A 20,316-nucleotide genomic window follows, 5' to 3' on the forward strand; every position below is an offset into this window, starting at 1 on the left:
GAGTAATACTCACATTTTCCTCTGGTATGTATAGTATGAATTGATGTAGTGCAAAATTTTCAGTCAATTGGAGTCATTAACATATGTTTGCATACTTTAATATATCTATTTTGCCCCCTAGTGGACAGTAGTGGTCACAACAGTCCATCAACCCTCACATGGGGATTAAAAAAACAACACTAAATGAAAAACAAGAAGAAACACAGCACACATCGGTCACTTCTTTACAGCAGCAATTTCAAAATTTATTGAGACTGATTGGTTTTTGCAAATAATAGTCAAGCTAATTCTTCCACTAAACATGAAGTTAGAAAGAGGCTTGGACGGCAGGTGGGCCAAACCCCAACATCAAAACAGGAGGCTCATGGTTGACTGTAAAAATGTTTTTGTGATCAGTACAATCAACCCAAGAAAAATAAAAAACAAACAAACAAAAAAATATCTGCACAAGAGCACTTAATCTGCCCAAAACAAAACAGGTGTAAAAACAGGACAGGTTTTTTTTTTTTTTGATTATTTAACACATTTTGTTACAAACACAGGTTTAGGATAATCATCAATATAAAGTCAGTATCATATTGAACAATATTCCCAATGAAAATAAACAAACGTCAAGCTTCAAGTGCGACCTTTTACAAATTAAAGACCCTCTGAAACTTGAGAGAGAAAATAAATAATATATAATAGTAATATAAATTCATATATATGAAGGTATACACACATCACTCTTAGTAGAAGAACAAAATCTAAAGTAAAAAGCGCCAATTTTGAAATATAGTATAATATAGATATACCCATATCTATGGCTTCATGATTTGCACGTGTGAGTCAAGCTATACAGGCTAAATGAGGATTGCAATTTGTACACGTCTAAGAATACCCATATTCATCTGCAATAGAGCAAACAGTTCCAGTTTTGCATCGAGTGGAATGAGACAGTTGTGTGCAGATGCCGAAGACATCACTTTGGTATGACAAAATGAACACAGGCATGCAGTTAAGACCACAGAATCAGGGCACAAAAGGTCATCAACACACGGTGGGAAGGAGAATAGAACCGTCTGATTTGTCTCTTCGGAATTGATCATCCACGTTTCGCAACGTTTTGCACCTCTAATCTGATCAGTCATGTTTGAGTAATCTCTTATCCATCGACACAAAATATTCAGCTGTTCGTCATGGAAGCAAACACTCTCACAAGCACACGGGTGAAATGTTATTGAGGCACATATTGAGGGGTTGATGGCAGACGTTTCCTGAAGTACAACCCAGTATGAGGAAGAAGACATACAGTACAGGTTGTGAGAAAAGCACGGGAGGCCGGGGAGTCACACATACATCCAGATGTCTTTCAGTGGCCACAAAAGCACCACAGGACAGAGATTTGTCACTGATCATGGGCTCCTTCCACACCCACCATTGACATTCATTAAAATCCAACCCATTGTCTATCATCTTTTTTTTTTTCCACCCCCAAAAAATGATAACTATTTGATAAAAGGGTCAAAAAGAAACTCAATAAATAATACAAATTAAATAGAAACAGTTGAAATGAAGAAAGCATCACAAATCGCATTGTACTGACAGTTTTTCATAGGGGAAGGGGGGTTGGGATGGGAGGGGATGGGATGGGAGGGGGGGGGGGGGGGGGGTTGATGGGAAGTGCAGTCCATGGCACCTTTAGTAGAGAGGCCACGTGTGCAACCAGCATTGGCAACAAAGAGTTTCCCAGAGTTACTACTGCAGCGCTCGCTTTCCCTTTATTTAAATGAAGCAGCCAGTTAAAAAAACAAACTGGCAGGTAGAAATACAGCACACAGACGCAAACGCACTCCTCTTTTCTGTCGTAAAGATGCAGCGTTCAGTCTGCCTGCTAGATTTCTACTTGATTGTGTGTCTTTGCGAAACGTGAGACAGTAGGAACTGGGGAAAAAAAAAAAGAATCAGTCTGGTTTTATAATGCAGTCTTCAAACGCTTGCCGGTCCGTTCACACAGCCCTTCATATTCACAATAATACCATAACATGTGCACTTTTCAAACTGTGACAAATAGTGACAGGTTTCCAAAAATAAAATAAAAACAACCCAACAATAAAACTGTTAACCACAACAATAAATCCAAAAGCACCTGCACACACAGACTGTGAAACAAAAGCACTTCATGTATACAAGGTACTAGATTGTTTTTGGTTTGATATTAATCAATTAGTGTACATTTTTGATGCAAAAGCGTGTGCTAAATATATGTTTCAATCAATATCTAACAGAGAAGTTTGAAGGTGAATTTGTTTTTCCCTTGGTAAAAAAGCAAATACGACAGAAAAAGCGTAAACTGGCACAATAAAAGGTTGATAAAAGCCCCATGGCTTGCTGTCCACAACAAGGCAAAGTATAAAAGCTTTTTTTTTTTTCTTATACAAGATATAAAATATCAAAAAAGAACACACAATAAAGCTTAGCATCCAGCACTTAATAATAATTAATAATAGTTACATCAACAACAGTAATCATAGTTCTGATAATCATAATAATAAGACATATCATCTGCCTCACTTGAATTGTCAATAACTTTGCCGAAAACATGGAAATAATCTTAAGAAATCAATTTAGACTTTTTTGACACTGGACACTCAAACATTCTTGCATACAAACACCCATCCTGTTTCACCCAAACAACATGGAGAGAGGAGGGAATGACTTCTTAAAAGTTCTGAAATCCACAAACATGTTTTCAATAAATAGTTGTCAAAGAAAAAAAAAAGAAAAAAGAATATTACACTCTCTACATATATCAAACTCTGAATTTCAAGCACAATTTTGATCCTCTTCTTTTAACCTTGCAAATTCGGAGAACACGTCACCAAAAGAAAAATAAGAGTCTGCATATTTTGTGTTCTGAAATTGGAATTACACGATTGACTGAAGACGGGGCAAAAAAACAAAAAACAAAAACAAACAGTTAAAAAAACAAACAAACAAAAAAAAAAAACAAAACCGGGTGATTCTAAATGAAGGTAGCCCCTCTTCAGGTCCTATCACCACAACCTCCAGTGTCAGAGAAACTGAACCGAAAAGAAACAAGAGACGCGCACCGAGAGAGACAGAAAGAGTTAATAGTGTTGGTCATGTGATGTGGATCCAATGTGTGCTTGTGTTCATTTTGCAGTCAGAAGTGGAAACATGTCCACTTTGTATCTCAGAGGATAGCTTTTACATACACCGTAAAAGTCTTTTACATTCTCTCTCTGTCTCTCTCTGCCTCACACACACACACGCCATTCCCCTTCCAAATCCCCAAAACCTTTATATACATTTGACAAATCTCCAGTATTTGTTGGAATGGATCAATAGAAACCGTGTGGTAAACGTAAGCGAAGAAAAGATTAAGGAATCCACTGAAAGGCATAGGCTATATAAACAGCAATCTGCACAAAGGTTCAGTGATTTCTATATCGTGATAACAGTCAGGAGGACATAGAGTATATCCTTAAAGGTAGGTGCGGTCACCGATTTGTTTAGGTAAGTAAAGGTCAGATCAAAAATGTAAACCACGGGTTCAGGGCTTCAATAGGAGTCAGTTGTCATTAAAGTGCAAGTCTGTGGCAGTAGGACTCTGCATCAACAGTGTGCCGTCGGGCTGCCCGGTCCTTTGACACATGTAGCTTTGCAATAGATTTAGACCCTTCACTTTTCCCCAGAAACATTACAGCCGAGGTGGGACCACGACACCTCCTTCTTGGCCATTTCCCTACACTAACCTTGGTTTCCATGGTGATTGTGATGGCAAACATACAAAGTTGCGGTCTATAGCGTTGGCCGTGTCCTTGGCAGCGTCCTCGTTGATTTCTTTTGTGACAGAGTATAAAACTACTGGACTCTGGCCTGAACCCTCAAGAAAAGGAAACACAAAAACACTGCATCAGAAGTAAAGGAGGTAAGCAGAAAAAGCCTTTCACTTGCACCATCTTTTGACCACTCTTCTTCTACAGTGGCAATCAAAGTTGCGAATAGCCTAATAATGTAATATAATGGTTTTAGATCATTGTCGCGCGTCGTCACCCTACAGCATTTCCATTCAAAGGAAGGCCTGCCCACAGTGGGACGAATGGGTAAAGAAAGCAGAAGATTCTGCCTCAAAGATCGCAAGAGATCTTCAGAGATTGGTCGACAAGCCACAAGCCAGGAGTCGGACAGATCCTAGGAGATCCAGGCAAAGTCCCTCTCACTACCGTTCTGTTGCTCCCCCTCCTGTGCAGAGGAATCGCTCTCCTCCTTCTCATTGTCCAGTGCTCTGTGGGCCTCGCCGGTCATCCCTGAGTCTTTCCACTTCCCCGCTTCCTCCTCCCCTTCTCCGATTATCTCCCCGTCGCCCTCCACCATCATCTCCTCCTCCCCCTCTCCGTCACCATCACACTCTGCCTGGTCGTCGTGGAAACGATCACCGGGATACAGCTCCTCCTCCGGTGAGATGTCTCCACCTGCTTCCCCGTTGTGGTCCAGCAGAGCGGCCATGCCCCGACCGGAGCAATCGGCGCAGACGCCATGGCGACGGGAGCCGTGTTTGATTCCGACGCTTGCTGCCGACATGAACACTCGGCTGCACACTTTACACACGTACTTCTTATCTTTGCTGTGAACCTGTTGGATGGAAAACACATCAAATCACAAATTTTACATCACACCTTCATTGAAGACACAGTTGTCAGATCTGTCTCAAAACACTAACAAAATAAGTCATTCAGATTTGTATGTAGTGTGGCATCATGGGACATCCTGTTTTGACCACGAGATAAAAACCAATGTGATGTGACTCCAGAAGAAATGTGACCAGACTGGGTATTTATTGAACTTTTTCACATTACACATTATCTACCATTTCACAAACCATTTATGATAAGTAACAGGCAAAAGTTGTTTACAATATTGGCCCAAGGCAAATAACTAAAGACAAAAAAAAAAAGAGCGATTTTTCTTCACTTTTTCTATGAAGTTAGAGATTGATTTCTGCTAAGGTTGGAAGTGATATTAATTTATTAATAGTAATGATCGGCTTTTTTCCTCCCTCTGTCACAATCATTTTGGCCTTTAACCCAGTGTTTTTCAACCCTGGGATTGGGACCCCACGTGGGGTCACCTGGAATTCAAATGGGGTCACCTGAAATTTCTAGTAATTGAAAAAAAAAAAAAAAAAAAAAAAACAACTTACTAATATAAATGTATGGTGAGTTGAGAGAGACAATCCCAATACATAAAAAAAAAAACATGACAAACTGAAGCTGAAACTGAAGCACGGCGGTGCTGTTTATCTGTCAAGTGTTCATTGTGGTCAGTTTCAGATGCTGCAGCTCTTTCATAATTCATAGTTTGAGTTATTGTTTGTTCAAGGAAAATAAAATTCTCACTTTGTGCAGTAATCTACACCTGGCTTTTCTGCCTCTGTCCATAATAATATACAGTATATAGACTAAATGTCATCTATAATTGACGTTTATTTGCAGCATAATATAGCAAACTATTACATGATCAAAAATAAATAAACTTTAGCAAAAACTTTTCTCCGTTTTGAATGTCTGGGGTCACCAGAAATTTGTGATGTTACAATGGGGTCACAAGTTAAAAAAGGTTGGGAACCACTGCTTTAACCCTATAATGCCACACGTATCATTGATATATGAGTTTTGAAGCCCTCTTTATATTTTTCTTGAAAATCTTGATGTACACAATTAGATTCATGCAATACATGGATAATCCACCGGGGGGGAGGAATTCGTTCACCAGAGGCCTTTCCAGTGACACTACAAGATTGTCATTAATGAGGAAGGAGGCAGAACTTTGCCAGTTTTGAAAAGGAATTACCAATTTGTTAGACATGTTTGTGTTATATTATGGTGTTTTTGTTTTTTTTTGTTCAAAAATAATAATATTTGAGCATTGAGACCTGATGTATCAAATATGATACAAAATTGGAACTCATACATGGAAATTAATATTTGAAAAAAATAAATTTGGGGTAGCTCAGAAGGACAAATAAAGGCTCCAGTTTCAAAGAACTGGTATTTTGTGTCAATGATTTAATGATTCAGGCTTTACGGGGTTAAAAAAAATCAACAAAAATTTAATTCACATTCACATGCTGAATATTCATGTTATGTCATAGTAATAACGTTAGTATATAAATAAGATGGGTTTAGTCTTTCTTGGTATTTTAAAGCAGACATGTCATGATTGTAACTTTCAGGTTTGGTTTACCACCCCCTAGTGCACTCACCAGTGTGTGCCTCTTCATGTGCTCTCTCCTGGTGAACTTCTTCCCACAGATTTCACATGGGTAGGGCCTCTCACCGGTGTGGGAGCGCATGTGCCTCTTCAGGATGCACTGGTGCATAGCAGAAAAACTGCAGTAGGGGCACTTAAACTTTTTACGGATCACCGTGAAGTCATTCACTGTAGGTAAAAAGAGAGAGGGAAGGAAGAAGGAGAAAGAGAAGAATATTAGCATTGAATGAAGCTCTTTTACATAAACCCAGATGTCACTTTTCAGTTATTACATTTAATTAGTGGCATGGTCTAGAAATGTAGCATCAATTCCCATGGCCACCCCAATCCCAGTCAAAGCTACAGTTGCCCTGGCAACAGCTCTTCCTCCATACTAAAGCAATAAAGGCAAAGAGATACTATAAACACCGACACAACAGTCAATCTGCTTAGTTGTTCTACAAGGTCTCTGCTATGGACAGCAAAAACACAGACAGAAAGACAAACACAGACAGTGGCAGGAGGGCTGAAGGCTGGAAAATACAATCACACACACAAAGGAATAAGAGACACAAAAACACTACTCATCTTAATACCACATCCCAATCTTGTGCAGAAGTCTGGTGAGCCAATTATCTCAAGGTCTACACTTAAATGGTGGTTAAGCCAGGTGAAGGCCTTATACAAAAACAGACTGAATGTTTGGCTTTGTGTGTATGTGTACGTGTGCGTGTGTGTGTGTGTGTGTAGTCAATGAGAAACTTTAGTCAAGGCATGTATGCCAGGAAAGATCGGGACTGGGTTTATGAGCACACAAGCAAAACACTCACTTTGCACATCTACTGTACATAAAGGAGGGGTAAAACTCAGTAAAGGGTTGTAGGTGGTACAATATAATTACCTCCATTTGCAAATCGACTTCGGCTCTGATTAAACACTCGACAGCACATCAACAAAAAAAAAAAATCACGCAAGTACACATGAACTGCACAAAAGGCTATGCATCTTATCCAGAGCGTTTATAGTGTGAAAATGTACAATGCAACAACAAAGAAAGAGATGTTAAATGTGTAAATTTAAAAAACAGACACCTGGATAAAAGAGAAAAACCGCAGCAAACTTTTCACATTTTCATTGCAGTTTAATTTCAGATTAAAAACTACAAGCAGAATTTCATTTGTGTTTTAGAAAAGTACATATTAATGTACAATATGTGGTTTTTCAATACGAAAAAAAAACACAATCCAAAATGAAATAATTTGCTTACAACAATACAGACACAAACTTAAAAACACCATACAGCAGCCATTTCTCCTCAGAGCTTAACACGGGAGTTCCTGATTAGTTCCTGACTTCTCTGCTACTGGCGAGAACAGAATGTGCTACCTGAGAAATGGGACTTTTTTTATTAGAGGGATTTGGCATTTGGGACATCCCTGTTATATACAACAGCGTAGGGATGGATTCCCAGTAGACACTAGTTCTGCGCTTACAGAAAACATAGAAATTATAGCTTTTTATCATAACCACTGGAGTGATATGAGAGGGGAAGTACAGGTGAATGGTTTCCCTTTGGGTGTAATATTCACATTATAGGTGTACACAATAAGAACAGACCCCCACAACTGAAAAGAAAAGAAGATATCTTGCTTTATACTGCTGCAGAGTAAAGCCCTGCTGTAAACTCAGACAATGTTTGGCAGACATTGGTGTGAATTTACATTAGCAATGATTCTGAAGCCAGTGCTCATGCTGATTCCAATATCCTGCAGCCTGCGCGAGCTCACAGCCTCCACCTAACTTTAATTCCCTGCATTTTCCTACTTGTCTCCCTTGATCCCTCATTTTATCCCCTGCCCACACCAACACACCGCTGTACATTATGTTTTCAGCACTGATATCAGTAGCTCGTCTGGTTTAAAGGCCGTCTGTCCTCTGGTCCCCCAATTCTTCAAATGAAGGGTCAGGGGTTAAGAAGGGCCGGAGCCGTGAAGGACCAATTATTGTCCAGCTCCAGCCACACTTAGAGATTAGAGAGCCCACAGATGTGGACAGACACAGACAGCAACAGAGAAAATGACACCACCCAACCCCCATCTGAGTAGCATACTGGCCTATTGTTTTAGCGTGCTTTGTCTAGTTCGGCACAACCCCTCCATCTGCACTGATCTGACAACACTGACTGAAGGTAATCGTGTCATAGTGGGGACTGAGGACACGTTTCTACATGTTCTGTGGGGGCTACACCAACAGTCGGATCTGTGGTGGGAAGTCTTAAGGTTAGGATTTGATTTAGACTCGTTTTTCCTTTTAGAAAAGTAGATTTTTTTCAAGCTTATTCTAAATATTTGCCATGAAAAACCAACATATAAAAAGCCTTTCAACAGATTTGAGTCTTTATTCTCCCCACATGTTGCAATACTGTGAGTTTCCTGCAGGTGGTGTGGTTGTGTGGGCTGTGAGTTGCAGTAAAGCCAGGTATATCTGAACTGTGTCTAAGTGCATTCGTGCCCATAATGCAGGGGTGTACACAAAGATAGAGATCTCTCTGCCTAAAAAGGAGAGAAGAGGTTAGTCAGACTAGCGACTGGCGACATACAGGCAGACAAGTGGTTGAGGTCGAGGAGACGGAAAAACACCCCCCATCTCTCAACCTGGCCGCACCGTGGAAAGTAATTGTTCATCGGTCAAGTCAGTGCTCACGAAAATTACTCATAAACCCAGAAAAAAAAAAACATTACAACACATACTTTAAGTCAAAACTTTGCTCAAACACAATGTTGCATAGCACCTGTGCATCTTTGATGTGCACCATCTCATGTCAAATCATCCTTAGAAAATAATAATAATTTTATAAAATTTCACAGGTTTAAAAAAAAAAACTAAAATATTTACAGAAATCTGGAAGAAATTCTTTCCTTCTCAGTTCAGTTATCCACACACTACATATGTCATGATCATACAACTTGTGACGATTTGTTTTGCTGATGCGTTTGATTGTGCGTTTGTGAGCCTGCAGTCCGTAGATCCAGTCTCAGTTTTCCACATTGATACTACGACTGTGATTTTCAACTTTCACCTCGTGAGACAAATGCCACAGTGAATCTATAAACCCTCCCTGAGACATTTCCATCCCAGTGCTGTCTCCTAGTCCGACCACTGTCCCTGGCAAACCCCCTGGCACTGTCCCCACCTGGCAGCACACTTTAACATGTGTCGCCAGGTTTTTCTGGGTGCTAAAAGCCTTGGCACAGGCCGGGCAAGTGTACCCTCTCTCTTTAGAGTGCACAGAGGACAGGTGCCGGTGCAGGTCTGTGCGATCCCTAAAGTGTTTCAGACAGTACACACACTGCATCAGCTTCTTCTTGAAGTGAATGGTCTTCTCGTGTCGGTCTGCATTGGATTTGAGGGTGAAGCTGGCAGGGCACTGGGAGCAGAAGTAGCGTGCTGGCGTGCACTCCGCCCCTGCCGTGCGGTAGAAAGACTGCTGGAAGTGTTGAGGCTGGGATTGCGACTGATGATGGGGCTGGGTGGGTTGTTGGTTTATGCTTGGCCAGTCAAGGGACAAGGCCATTAGAGTCAGGGTGTGGTGATACTCATGTTCCCTGAGATGCTCAAGGCTGCTGAACAGCCGCTTGCACAGGGTGCAGGCAAACCCCTTTGAGGGCCAGGCACCAGGATCTGGCAGGAATCTGTCCCCTGATCCAGCCTCTCCACCCAGTGCCATCACCCCTTTGGATCCAAATCCAGCCACAGGCACTGACGCAGGCATAGTCAAGCCACCAGCACAGCTCCCTTCAGCCATCTGATCCCTCTCGACAAGAGACTGGTCACCTTCCAACGCTGAGATATTGAAAAGGAAAGAGAAGTGAGAGAAAACAGATAAGGTGCAAAAGCAGATCTTTCTTCTGTTATATAGACATGACATGTTTCAACTCAAGAGTGTAAACCATACCTGTGCCGTTTTCTTTAATGTCTTCTTTGTCTTCTTCACCCTCCTGCAAGCACAAAACATCCCGTTATGTCACATACACACATTGGTACAGTCTGTATGGAATGTTGTCGGAGCATGCAGCAGGCAGGTTGGAGAGAGAAGCTGTAAAGACAAGCTTTTTTCCACACATATAAGAAATCCATCCAACAGAGAAAAGAGGAACATAAAACTGAACAGAAAAGACAGGTCAAGGTGATTTTAAGGCACATATAATACAGAAATTACAGAAAAGAGAAATGATTTTATTAATACAAATTACTAGATGTTTTACAGTATACACAATTACTTACATTTACAGCAATATTCATATGATCTGTCTCTAAAGTAATTAACCCTCACCTAACCTGCACGGTGCATTATAACCTGTCCTTTCCTATATCCCATCTGAACTCTATCCATCCACCATCTACTCCATCCTCCTGCCATTCCTTCACCCCCACCCATTTCCTCTGCCCCTACACTTCTCCACCCCCTCCTTCTCCTCCTCCTCCTCCTCTTCTCTAAGAACAGAACACCATGCACTGGGCAAACAGATGGCTTGTCCGTAGAGATAGGAAGGCTTGTTGGGAGGCAGGTCCACTGAAATCAAATGCTGCTCCTAAATACTCACCCGCACACACAGCTTACACACACATACTGGCACAAAACTCACATCCACACATGCTCATACTGCCATGCTCACACACACGCCCACACACTCTCACACACACACACACACACACACACACACACACACACACACTGAACAGAACAAACAATTTCCTGGGCTGCGAGAGCAAACCTCTCATTGTCTACTAGTATTGATTCTACTCAGTCTCATCTCTACCTTGCCCGTTATCTGCCATCTCTTAGCGCACGCTGCCATTGTGACTGGATGTGTCATCTCTAATGTTACCACTATAAACTACATTACTGCTAATGCTGAGCCACGACTCGTTGCTTGAAGTGAATACGGGTCTAGCTTTATTATGATATTGTATGAAAAAGGAGACAAAGGTGAAGAATTGGAAAGCAAAAAGGAAGAAGGAAGAGAAGGCAAACAAACAAACAAACATACAAGAAAAAAGGAGACAAACAAAAGACAAAACGAGACAGCATTTCTTCCCAGTGTTGCAAAAGACACACCAGAAAAGGAGATTCTGAGAGGGGTTGAGCGATGATGTGCTCGTGTCTTCTAAGGACTTTCCAATGATGAAAAATAAGCCCATTAACCCCATTTCCCCTCAACCTCACTTCCCACCACAGTGCTTTCGATGCTGTCACCACTCAACCCCCTCAGTAATTCGCAGAAGCAGGGTTAAAGCTGCTCTTTGGATGCTCGTCTCCTCTCAGTCTCATGTGAAACTCTTATTTGACGGTAAGAGCAGAACCCAGAGAGCAGCCTCCGCCCTGGAGCTAATCCAGGCCCGGTGTGCTTACCTCAGGCAAGGTGGAGGGCTCCGGGCCCTCAGGAGCCTCTTCCACTTCCATGTCCAACTCCTCTGTGCGCAGTAAGGGTGCCCCAGCCCGCAGACCGGGGGCCTCCAGGGGCCGGGGCTCAGAGGGGTGCAGTGGCGTGGGTGGAGTGGGTGGGCTGTGTGCTGATGCTGATGATGATGGCAGTAGTGGTGGTGGTGACTTTAGAAGATGAGGAAGAAGAGGAAGAGGAGTAGGAGGAGGAGGCGAGGAGCCAGCCCCCTGTTTGTTATGAATAGTGGCCCCCGTGGCCCCTGGCCGGAGTGTGCTGCAGTAGTTGTTGGAGCAGAGCCCTGAGGAGCACAGGAAACGAGTCTCACCCACCCACTCACGTACAACTGCAACTCTGCTAGCAGCTGGCCACCAGAACACAACGGGAGAGAGTGGGCAGGGGGGCACACAGAGGCTGCCAGTGCTACACTATCAAACACTATGGAGAGGGGGAGGAAGAAAAACTCTGAAGTTTCACTTTCCACCAGCCGAGGGGAAAGGGTTAGGGCTTCTCTTCTCTCTTTCTCTCTCTGTTTCTTTCGCTCCTCTGCTCTCCTTCTCCTACCACCCACATGCGTGCACAGAGGATGGCAGCATGTGTGTGTTTTGTGAGAGAACGTGCATGTGTTGTGTGAGTGAGTAAATGCATATAAGGAGAGGGCTTGAGGATCCTCTGTAGCGTGGAGGGAGATTGTTTTGGAGAGGAGCCATCTTGCAGCTCAAGTGAAGACTTTCTGTACACACAGGGTAAAGGACGACTATATCGACTATGTAAGATATTTACCAGCAACAAGTTAAGGCACGCTGGATAAAGAATTTCAGATTTCTTTGGCTCCATCACTATTCATGCGGAAGCTTTTTCTGCTACATTAATATCACCATTAGCTGGTACCAATGCGTATCTCTTTCCTCTTAAAGTGCATATTTATCAACGCAAATGTATCGCAGGTTATGTGTGATTGTCTGTGCGGGTATGAGTGCATGTGGGCAGCATTTCGGGGAATGTCTCGGAGTTATGCAGTGGGTTAGCCATTCATTGCCCTCCTCTGCACAACAGACAGAATCACACAACCATGAGGCTTGACCATGGACGGATTCCTGGAATGTTAAACTACCGCGCCCGACACTCCTCACTCCCACTTACTGAGAACACACACAAATGCTTAACTCCCCATTTCTTCCCCAACCCTGGCAGTGAGGGGAGGAACAACATTAAAAAGGAGGAAGAAATGGAGACGGAGAGTAAAGGGATGAGCTACAGGTGAGAGGGAGCAGCTCATTAACAAATGGAGTTCTGGCAGTCCAAACTTCCCATGGAAAGACTATCCCGGAATATATGTGTACACAGTGAACTAAAGCCCTCTGACGAAATCCAGAAGATAAACTAGATATTTTCTCAATCTTGTCTCACTCAGTTAATAACGCAGTCAATTCTGGCAAGCTGTATACAAATAACAGCAGGCTGACTCACTGCAAAGCAACAAAAGGAACAGAGAGGGAAAACACTATGTATTGTGTATTGATGGGGAGTCTCTGAGTTACATACGCTAACACAGAAGGACAGCAGAAGAACTAAACTACAGCCTAAATATTCAGAAATTAACTCAAATTTACTAACAATGTGAAGAAATATACATTTGGCAGTTTAGTGAAACATTTAGTTTAAAGTGTCTGTTTGTACTTTTTTCGAAGTTGAAAAATTCAAACATCAAACTGAAATAATTAACAGAATGTAATGAAATAGTAGTTTTAATGTTATGCTAAATATTTCAATGTACTGTGTAGCATCTCTACTGAAGTTAGCATGCTAGTCACCTAGCACTGAAATGCCCTGCATTATAATATTCCACTGTTGCCCATGAAGTTGGAGTAATTGAAATTTAGATTATTTATGTAATTTTTTATTTTTATTTTTTTTTAGGTTTAAGATTAACGCTATAAACAGTTTGTCAGATCATAACTAAGCATAAATCTGAAAAACTGTTTTTTCTTCAGAATACCTTTGTACAAAACCCAAATGTTGTTTGTGTGTCAGAGGCATATATCACTAATACACTGCTAACCATAAAGTTGGAATAATATTTCCAGACACATTCCTCTTTTTATTTCTATTTATACACATATGTAATCACCTTTGACCACATACAATGATTTCATATTTCCCAGTTACACTTTATTGATCAAGAATAAATCATGTTGCCGCAATCATTACATGAAAACAAGTAAAAAGAAAAAAAAATGATTACAACTTTATGGGCAAAAGTGTACTTTCATAGCTCAAGTAGCATGGAGAGTTACTGTGGCATTCCCGACTGGACGCAAAGAATTCAGTTTGATGCTAAACTTGCAATGTTCAGTCTACATGGGTAAACTGGCTATATAGTGATATCGTACTGCTAACTGCTGCTAACACTGCAAAGTTATCACCAGTTATCTATCAAATGTAGGTAATTTAATGAAGAAACAAACCAATACAAACGTGTATGTGTGTATTTCCTTGTTAGGAATAGACTTTGAAATGCTACCACCTGCTACTGATAGTTGGAGTTCGGTTTTTAATCCTAATCTTGCAAATTGTAGCTTTAAGGAGACTGCCTGCCAAGAACTAACCAAATAAAACATAAGTCTGTTAAGAGAAAAAGACAGATGGGATTTGTGCTCTCCATGACTCCATGACATGGAGGAAAGTGCTTACTGATGCCTTTCCAACAATAACCTCTGGTGTTTTAGCTTTGTTTATTACTTTATTTAAATCGCTATTAAAAAAAAACAGATGCTGTAATGTAATTTCAACTCTATATTTAATGTGGATTTTTCCTGTTTGTCAATAACCTCCTTGACATTAATCTACAGATTACCATTTTAGATCTGGATCTTGACATACACCAGATTGATGAAGTTACTGTCACAATCATACATAAAGATTAAACCTCCGGGGAGTTGCTGTGAAGCCACTGAGAGTCAATTTTAAAAAGTAGATGTGAAGTGATGAGACCAAGTGGTGGAAAGAAAAGTTCAATAATGTCAGTATGATCCCCATAGTTAATTGGATGTTCCTTACAGTAAGTATGTGGTGGCCATGGCTGTGGACAGGTGCGCGGGGATGGTCCGGCAAAATCCATTGTCTGGCATTGATTGTCTGACGTACAAAAGGGGTAGTGGGGCCAAATCCCAATGATCCTAATTGGATTCGGGAGGCTGATTGACATACAGACTGATTCCACTTTAGTTTGGCATTCCACATGCTAGCAGGATGCCCATGGACCATGCAAACAGACTATCTGTGCATATGAATTACACTTGCAGACATGCCTTGTTGATAAAGTGAGGATCAAGCGAGTCTGAATAACTAAATGTAAAGACAGAAAGGAACTCAATGCTTAAACCACGGAACATTGATTCTGAGTTTGGTCTATTTTGGAAGTATAAATCTTTAGGAAAACATTTCATTAAACAGTCAATTATACAGCAAGAGAGAAAAAGAGAGGAGGAAAGATGGAGGCAGAGACAGAAGCTGTATGTCAAGGCCTTTAGCTGATATTCAGTGGTCTCCCTTGAATTAGGCCAGGTGACCTTGCTCTACCTCCTCTCTGCCTAGATCAATACTTTCCCAGGATTTTAAACCAACATACTTTGATGCTCCACAGCTGAGGTAAAAGAGGGGGAAAGAGACAGGAGCAAGACAAATAAGGAGGAACTGCAGGAGCTGTCCAGAATGGGAGGGAGCAAGGAAGAGTGTGAGAGATGAGTGTTAAGGAGGGGTGAAGGAGAAAAGATGGAGGGAGGGATTGTGTGGAGGGGAGTACGAGAGGAAAAAAAGGACAGGAAGGATGTTAAGCAGGGGTGAAGGAGAAGTAGGGAGGAGAACAGGAGGAGGGGAAAGAGGGCTGAATGGAGGGAGGGAGGCAAGGAGCAGTGATTTGTCAAACCAGGCTGACTTATCCTCCGCCCAGTAATCTGAGGTACAGTGTTTGTTTATTTTCTGTCCTCATTTAGACACAGGGACAAACCCGGGGAGGGAGGGGAGGTTGTTGGCCATCCAGACAAGCCCATTTCCCCAACCCCATTGTGTAGAAACTTTAAAATAGGGTTTGGCTAACCAAAAACCTCCCCAAGGTTTCTTTAGTGACAACTGAAATACAGCTATAAGACTTATTCAACATGTTTTTTTTTCTGTGAAGGGAGCAAATGATTAACATTCTCTGAATTCTCAAAATCCTCTATTCATATAGTCAAGGCTGAGTGTATCTGTAAAGTCTGAGTGTGTATCAAAAAGCCTCTTCTTCTCTTTCCTGCAGCTTGTGAGGCTGTCTATCTGTGCTGTGACAGCATCTGATTCTCCTCTTTAAGCCAACAGAAACATCTCAATCCCACACACTTAACACTTACACAAAAGGGGTGATGTGATGTGCAAGCGTGTGCACGTTTGTGCCACAGTGAACATGCATTTCAGTCTATTCAGTCTTGGCCCTGTCTTTTATTTTGTAGGTGAGTGGGGCTCAGCTCAAAAGGCATGACTAGGCTTGGAGTTGTACCCTTCCTTCCTTTTCTTCCGCTCACAAAGACAGCAGAACTCGGGACAAAAGATCCAATTACTAGCCAGTAAAAGCAAAGAAACACAAACACACACGAGACACACACATAAATGTGCCCACGCGGACATGGACTCAAGCGAATATACGCTAACACACACACACACACATATACACGTAGACACACTGACAGTTTAACACCCTTGCTGGAAGGCAAATAGCTGATTGAAAAACTCCCTTTAGCACAAATAACGATATTACTGATCTACTATTGAGGTAATTAGAAATTTGTTTTCTCTAAGAAACTGAAGGCATTGGTTGGAGCACTTATGTCAATATAAAGGCTAGTGCTCTGTTGAGATATTTAGCAATTTAACAAACACAGGTAAGCTGTTGAAGGTCTACAACATATATGTCACATGTACATACAGTAACATACATGAATACAGCTTTCATTTCCACACAGTTGAAACTGAATCTTTATTTTATTTATTTATTTAATTTATTTCAGTTGCAAAGGTTTCTTGCTCAAAAATGCAAAGTGTTTCATAATTTTTGGTGCAAAAATAAAGTAAGTCAGTAACATAACACTGCAGTTCTGTTGTGTTAGTTTGCTGCTGTGAAATATAGCCATACACCCTCTGATACGCACAAAGAAACTGTCACATAAAGCCAAACAAATTTTCTCACAACGGTGAGAGCGATCCCAGCAAAATGTTCCTCTCACTGAGTCACTGCTGACTAGTCATCACCGGCAATGCCACACAAACCTGCGATGCGTTGAAGTGGCAACACACGCACACATCACATTCAATGTTAACCAAATACAAGCTGACGATGGAAAATACTCTGCAGCAGAGAACACTCATGTCAAAAGCGGTCAAGCCTGTATGTTTTATTTCTCACAGATGACCAGCAGGTGCTCCAAAATGCACTATTATACTTTAATTTGTGCATACCTGAGTAGGAAGTTAGAATTAGGGTTAATGAGGTGTGTGTCTAGTTGTGTGTCCATTTAATGACCAGTGTGTGCGCACGGTGTTACTGAACAGTGACTTACGAGACAGGGAGTGTCCTCCTTTGGGCAGGTACTCGTACAGCAAGGGGTTATCATCGCCCATCATCTCAGCCCGCAATGACAGCAGACTGTTCTTACTCATCAGCGCTGCCTTCAGATTGGCCACCGATGAGATTGTCCCGCCGCCGGCTCCCGCCCCTGCCTCCTCCGATTCGTTGGGACCCAGGAAGCCCGGCTCTGTAGTCAGAGCCTCTTCCTGTTTGAGGAAGAAGTCGAGACGTTCGCCACGGCTGTCTGAGCTGTTGGGTTCAGTCACGTCTGCCCCTGAAAAACAGGCAGAAGGTGGGTGAGGCTCTGCTGTCCTTTTGCAGCGATCATCTGGGACATTTTAATTAATTTCATGACAACACACAATAAAACAGGGAAATTCAAGCAGGTGGTCACGGGTACATTTCAGAGTCTTATTTTAACTATTGTTTGAAACATTACATGCCTGTTATTGACTGGAAATTATATGAAGCCCTTTCAAAATACACACAAAGGAACAGACGTCAACAGAACTGAAAGGAGAAAAAAAAAGTGAATATTGTAGCACTTGTCAGTTTGCTGATTTAATGGTTTCACCTGACAATGATCACACCTGAAGTGAAAATACAAAAAAAACAGCATATTAAACCGATTCTTTCAAACCTCTCAGCCGAGTCATAGTTTACACCCTGTGTTTTCGGTAGTGACTACCAACACGTCACGGCTCTGATTCATCTCTCTCTCTCCTCAACTCCCTAACATACCTCATCATCACCAGTCACCAAAATACAGGGAGATCATAAAGAGACAGTGAGAAAGAAGAAAGCAGACACAGACATGGTGTGTGCGTTACTTCTGTTTGTGTGTGTGTGTGTGTGTGTGTATATATCGTTGAAAGCGGAGTGTGTAGAGAAGCTGTCAGCAGTAGACATGTCGCAGGAGGTTCCACTGTAGATCTACAAGACTGTCAGACCACACGGCTGACGACAGCCCTACTCGACACTCTTACGCAGACAGGCATGGACAAACATACACAGGCAAATACGAAGACAAAAACACACTTTCATTGCCTCCTAATTGACATTTAACTGATGACAGGTTGCTTTCTCTAACAAAGACTTAGACAAAAATACACAACACTGGCTTAGAGACTTTCAAAGAATAGCTTGTCTACACGTAAAACAAACGCACACACACAGTTCTGAACGTTAATACAGACTTGCAAGTTGCCTTAAGGGGGTGTGTGCATAATTATGTGTGATTGTTCTGGACAGAAACCTTCTGACATCCTAATATATACGTCTACCATTGCACAAAGCACTGTGACAGCTGAAATCACATTTAAAGCTAATGGGGAATAAACAAAGTGAGACAGAAACAGGGGTGATGCGGGGGTGCAGAAAACAGAAACACACGGAAAAGAAGAGCAGCGAGAGGAGTGGAAAAATAAAAAGGGGGGCAAGAGAACAAAATAGGCCTATTGTCCATTGTAACTACAGTCAGGTAGTGCTAAGTATTTCCTGTGCAGCCCAGTGCTCGTCTGCTGCAGGGGAGTCAAGGTGACAGAGACAGTAGTTTGCCTCTACGTCTGGAATACCGATGGGTATACAGCCTCTTCACAGCCTACTGGGTCAACACTGACCACTCTCCCTCCCTCCCTTTCTCCCCTCACTCTCTCTCACGCGGTCATTTTTCATGCTCAGTATAGACAAATGATCACAGATCAAATCCATCAAACGGATGGATACATGTTCTGTATGCACAGTTGCACAAACACGCTTAAATCTGAAAGGTGAAGAGATCTGAGTGGGATACTGAGGATGGGGTGGGGGGTGGTGGTGGTGGGGGGGTCACGACTGATAAGAGTGACATACATATGAAGTAATCAGCAGCAATCAAAGTACGAGTGAGTAGATGTAGAAGATACAAAAGAGGAGATGAAGTAGGAGAAAAGATGGACAGGGCAGAAAGAGAGAGAGAGAGAGAGAGAGAAAGGGAAAAAAGGCAGGGGAGTATAAAAGCGGGGGTGTTCAGCTGTGGAGGAAGCAGAGAAGATACACACAAAAGACACATGCGTGCATCTACAGTACACATACACACACACACACACACACACACACAAACACACACAAAGTTAATTAAGGAGGGGGTGTAGGGGTTGGCGCAAGGGGCATGAGGTGCAGGAATTCATTAGAGCTCTGCCCCCTCCTTCAGTGGGCAGCCCAGCAGCCACAGGAGTCAATCAATAACATAGATCTGTTGTTGGCCAACAACAAACACACACACACACACACACACACACACACACACACACACACACACACGAAGAAGAAGAAGAAGAAGAAGAAGAGACAGACAAATGGAGGGCGAGGAAGCGAAGGAGAGATAGAAAAGAGGGTCACCTCTGACCCCCATCTCCCTCCACTCATCTGTTCATTGGACGAGTGAGTGACCCCTGACCACTTTTCCCAGCATCCCCAGGACACGTGCATCTACAGATGGAACATGTCCGCTCTCCTCACACTTGCACTGTAACAATGCATCAGTTACAAACTGCAAATTAATTGGCCGAGTTATTACAAAAGGGTTTGCTTCATGACTTTTCTTGGAGTCAGAACTCAAACTTGTAGCAAAAAAGAGTAAATTAAAAGTCAGTGTTTAAGATATTAGTGAAAAGCTCCCTTTGTCGTGATTATACTTTAACGTGCAACATGCCGTACGCTGCTGCTTTCTGAGGATTTATCCACATTACCGAGACTAAGCATGAGATATTAGGGAACAGTATTCAGCTGACCACAAACAGGCTTTTACCAAATAATCGGAATATACCACATAATCCTCCTTTACTTATGTAAGCTTTATCAGCCCGTGTAGATGGTTTGTTACTTAAACCTCATCCTGTTCTGACAGATAAAATCATTTACCACACCAGAAACAGTCGCACCTAATCCCATGCACGCAGCTTATGGATTTCATCATACTTGTGCTGGGTTTCGCTGAGGATTTGTAGCCTCACATATTGTGGTGTCTTTCAGAGGCAATAG

The 20,316-nt window shown here is 42.1% G+C and overlaps 1 protein-coding gene across 5 annotated transcripts in view; it reads right to left on the reverse strand.

The window, feature by feature from the left end:
* Nucleotides 1-216: 216 nt before the first annotated feature.
* zbtb46 (zinc finger and BTB domain containing 46) overlaps nucleotides 217-20,316 on the reverse strand; it is a 65,689-nt gene continuing 45,589 nt past the window's right edge. For 3 of the 5 annotated variants that reach the window (XM_030139735.1, XM_030139734.1, XM_030139736.1), the window contains exons 4-7: nucleotides 17,288-17,569; nucleotides 11,669-11,997; nucleotides 10,211-10,253; nucleotides 7,376-10,098 (exon numbers count right to left, since the gene is read on the reverse strand). In XM_030139735.1, coding sequence (XP_029995595.1) covers nucleotides 9,290-10,098; nucleotides 10,211-10,253; nucleotides 11,669-11,997; nucleotides 17,288-17,569 — 1,463 coding nt within the window. In that variant the 3' untranslated portion in view covers nucleotides 7,376-9,289. Of the gene's footprint in view, nucleotides 4,639-6,268; nucleotides 6,445-7,375; nucleotides 10,099-10,210; nucleotides 10,254-11,668; nucleotides 11,998-17,287; nucleotides 17,570-20,316 lie in introns of those variants that run through there. The other 2 variants (XM_030139738.1, XM_030139737.1) reach the window with 2 other exon arrangements.

The sequence above is a fragment of the Sphaeramia orbicularis genome, chromosome 7, assembly GCF_902148855.1.
Source record: "Sphaeramia orbicularis chromosome 7, fSphaOr1.1, whole genome shotgun sequence".
In the NCBI taxonomy this organism is placed as follows: Eukaryota; Metazoa; Chordata; class Actinopteri; order Kurtiformes; family Apogonidae; genus Sphaeramia; species Sphaeramia orbicularis.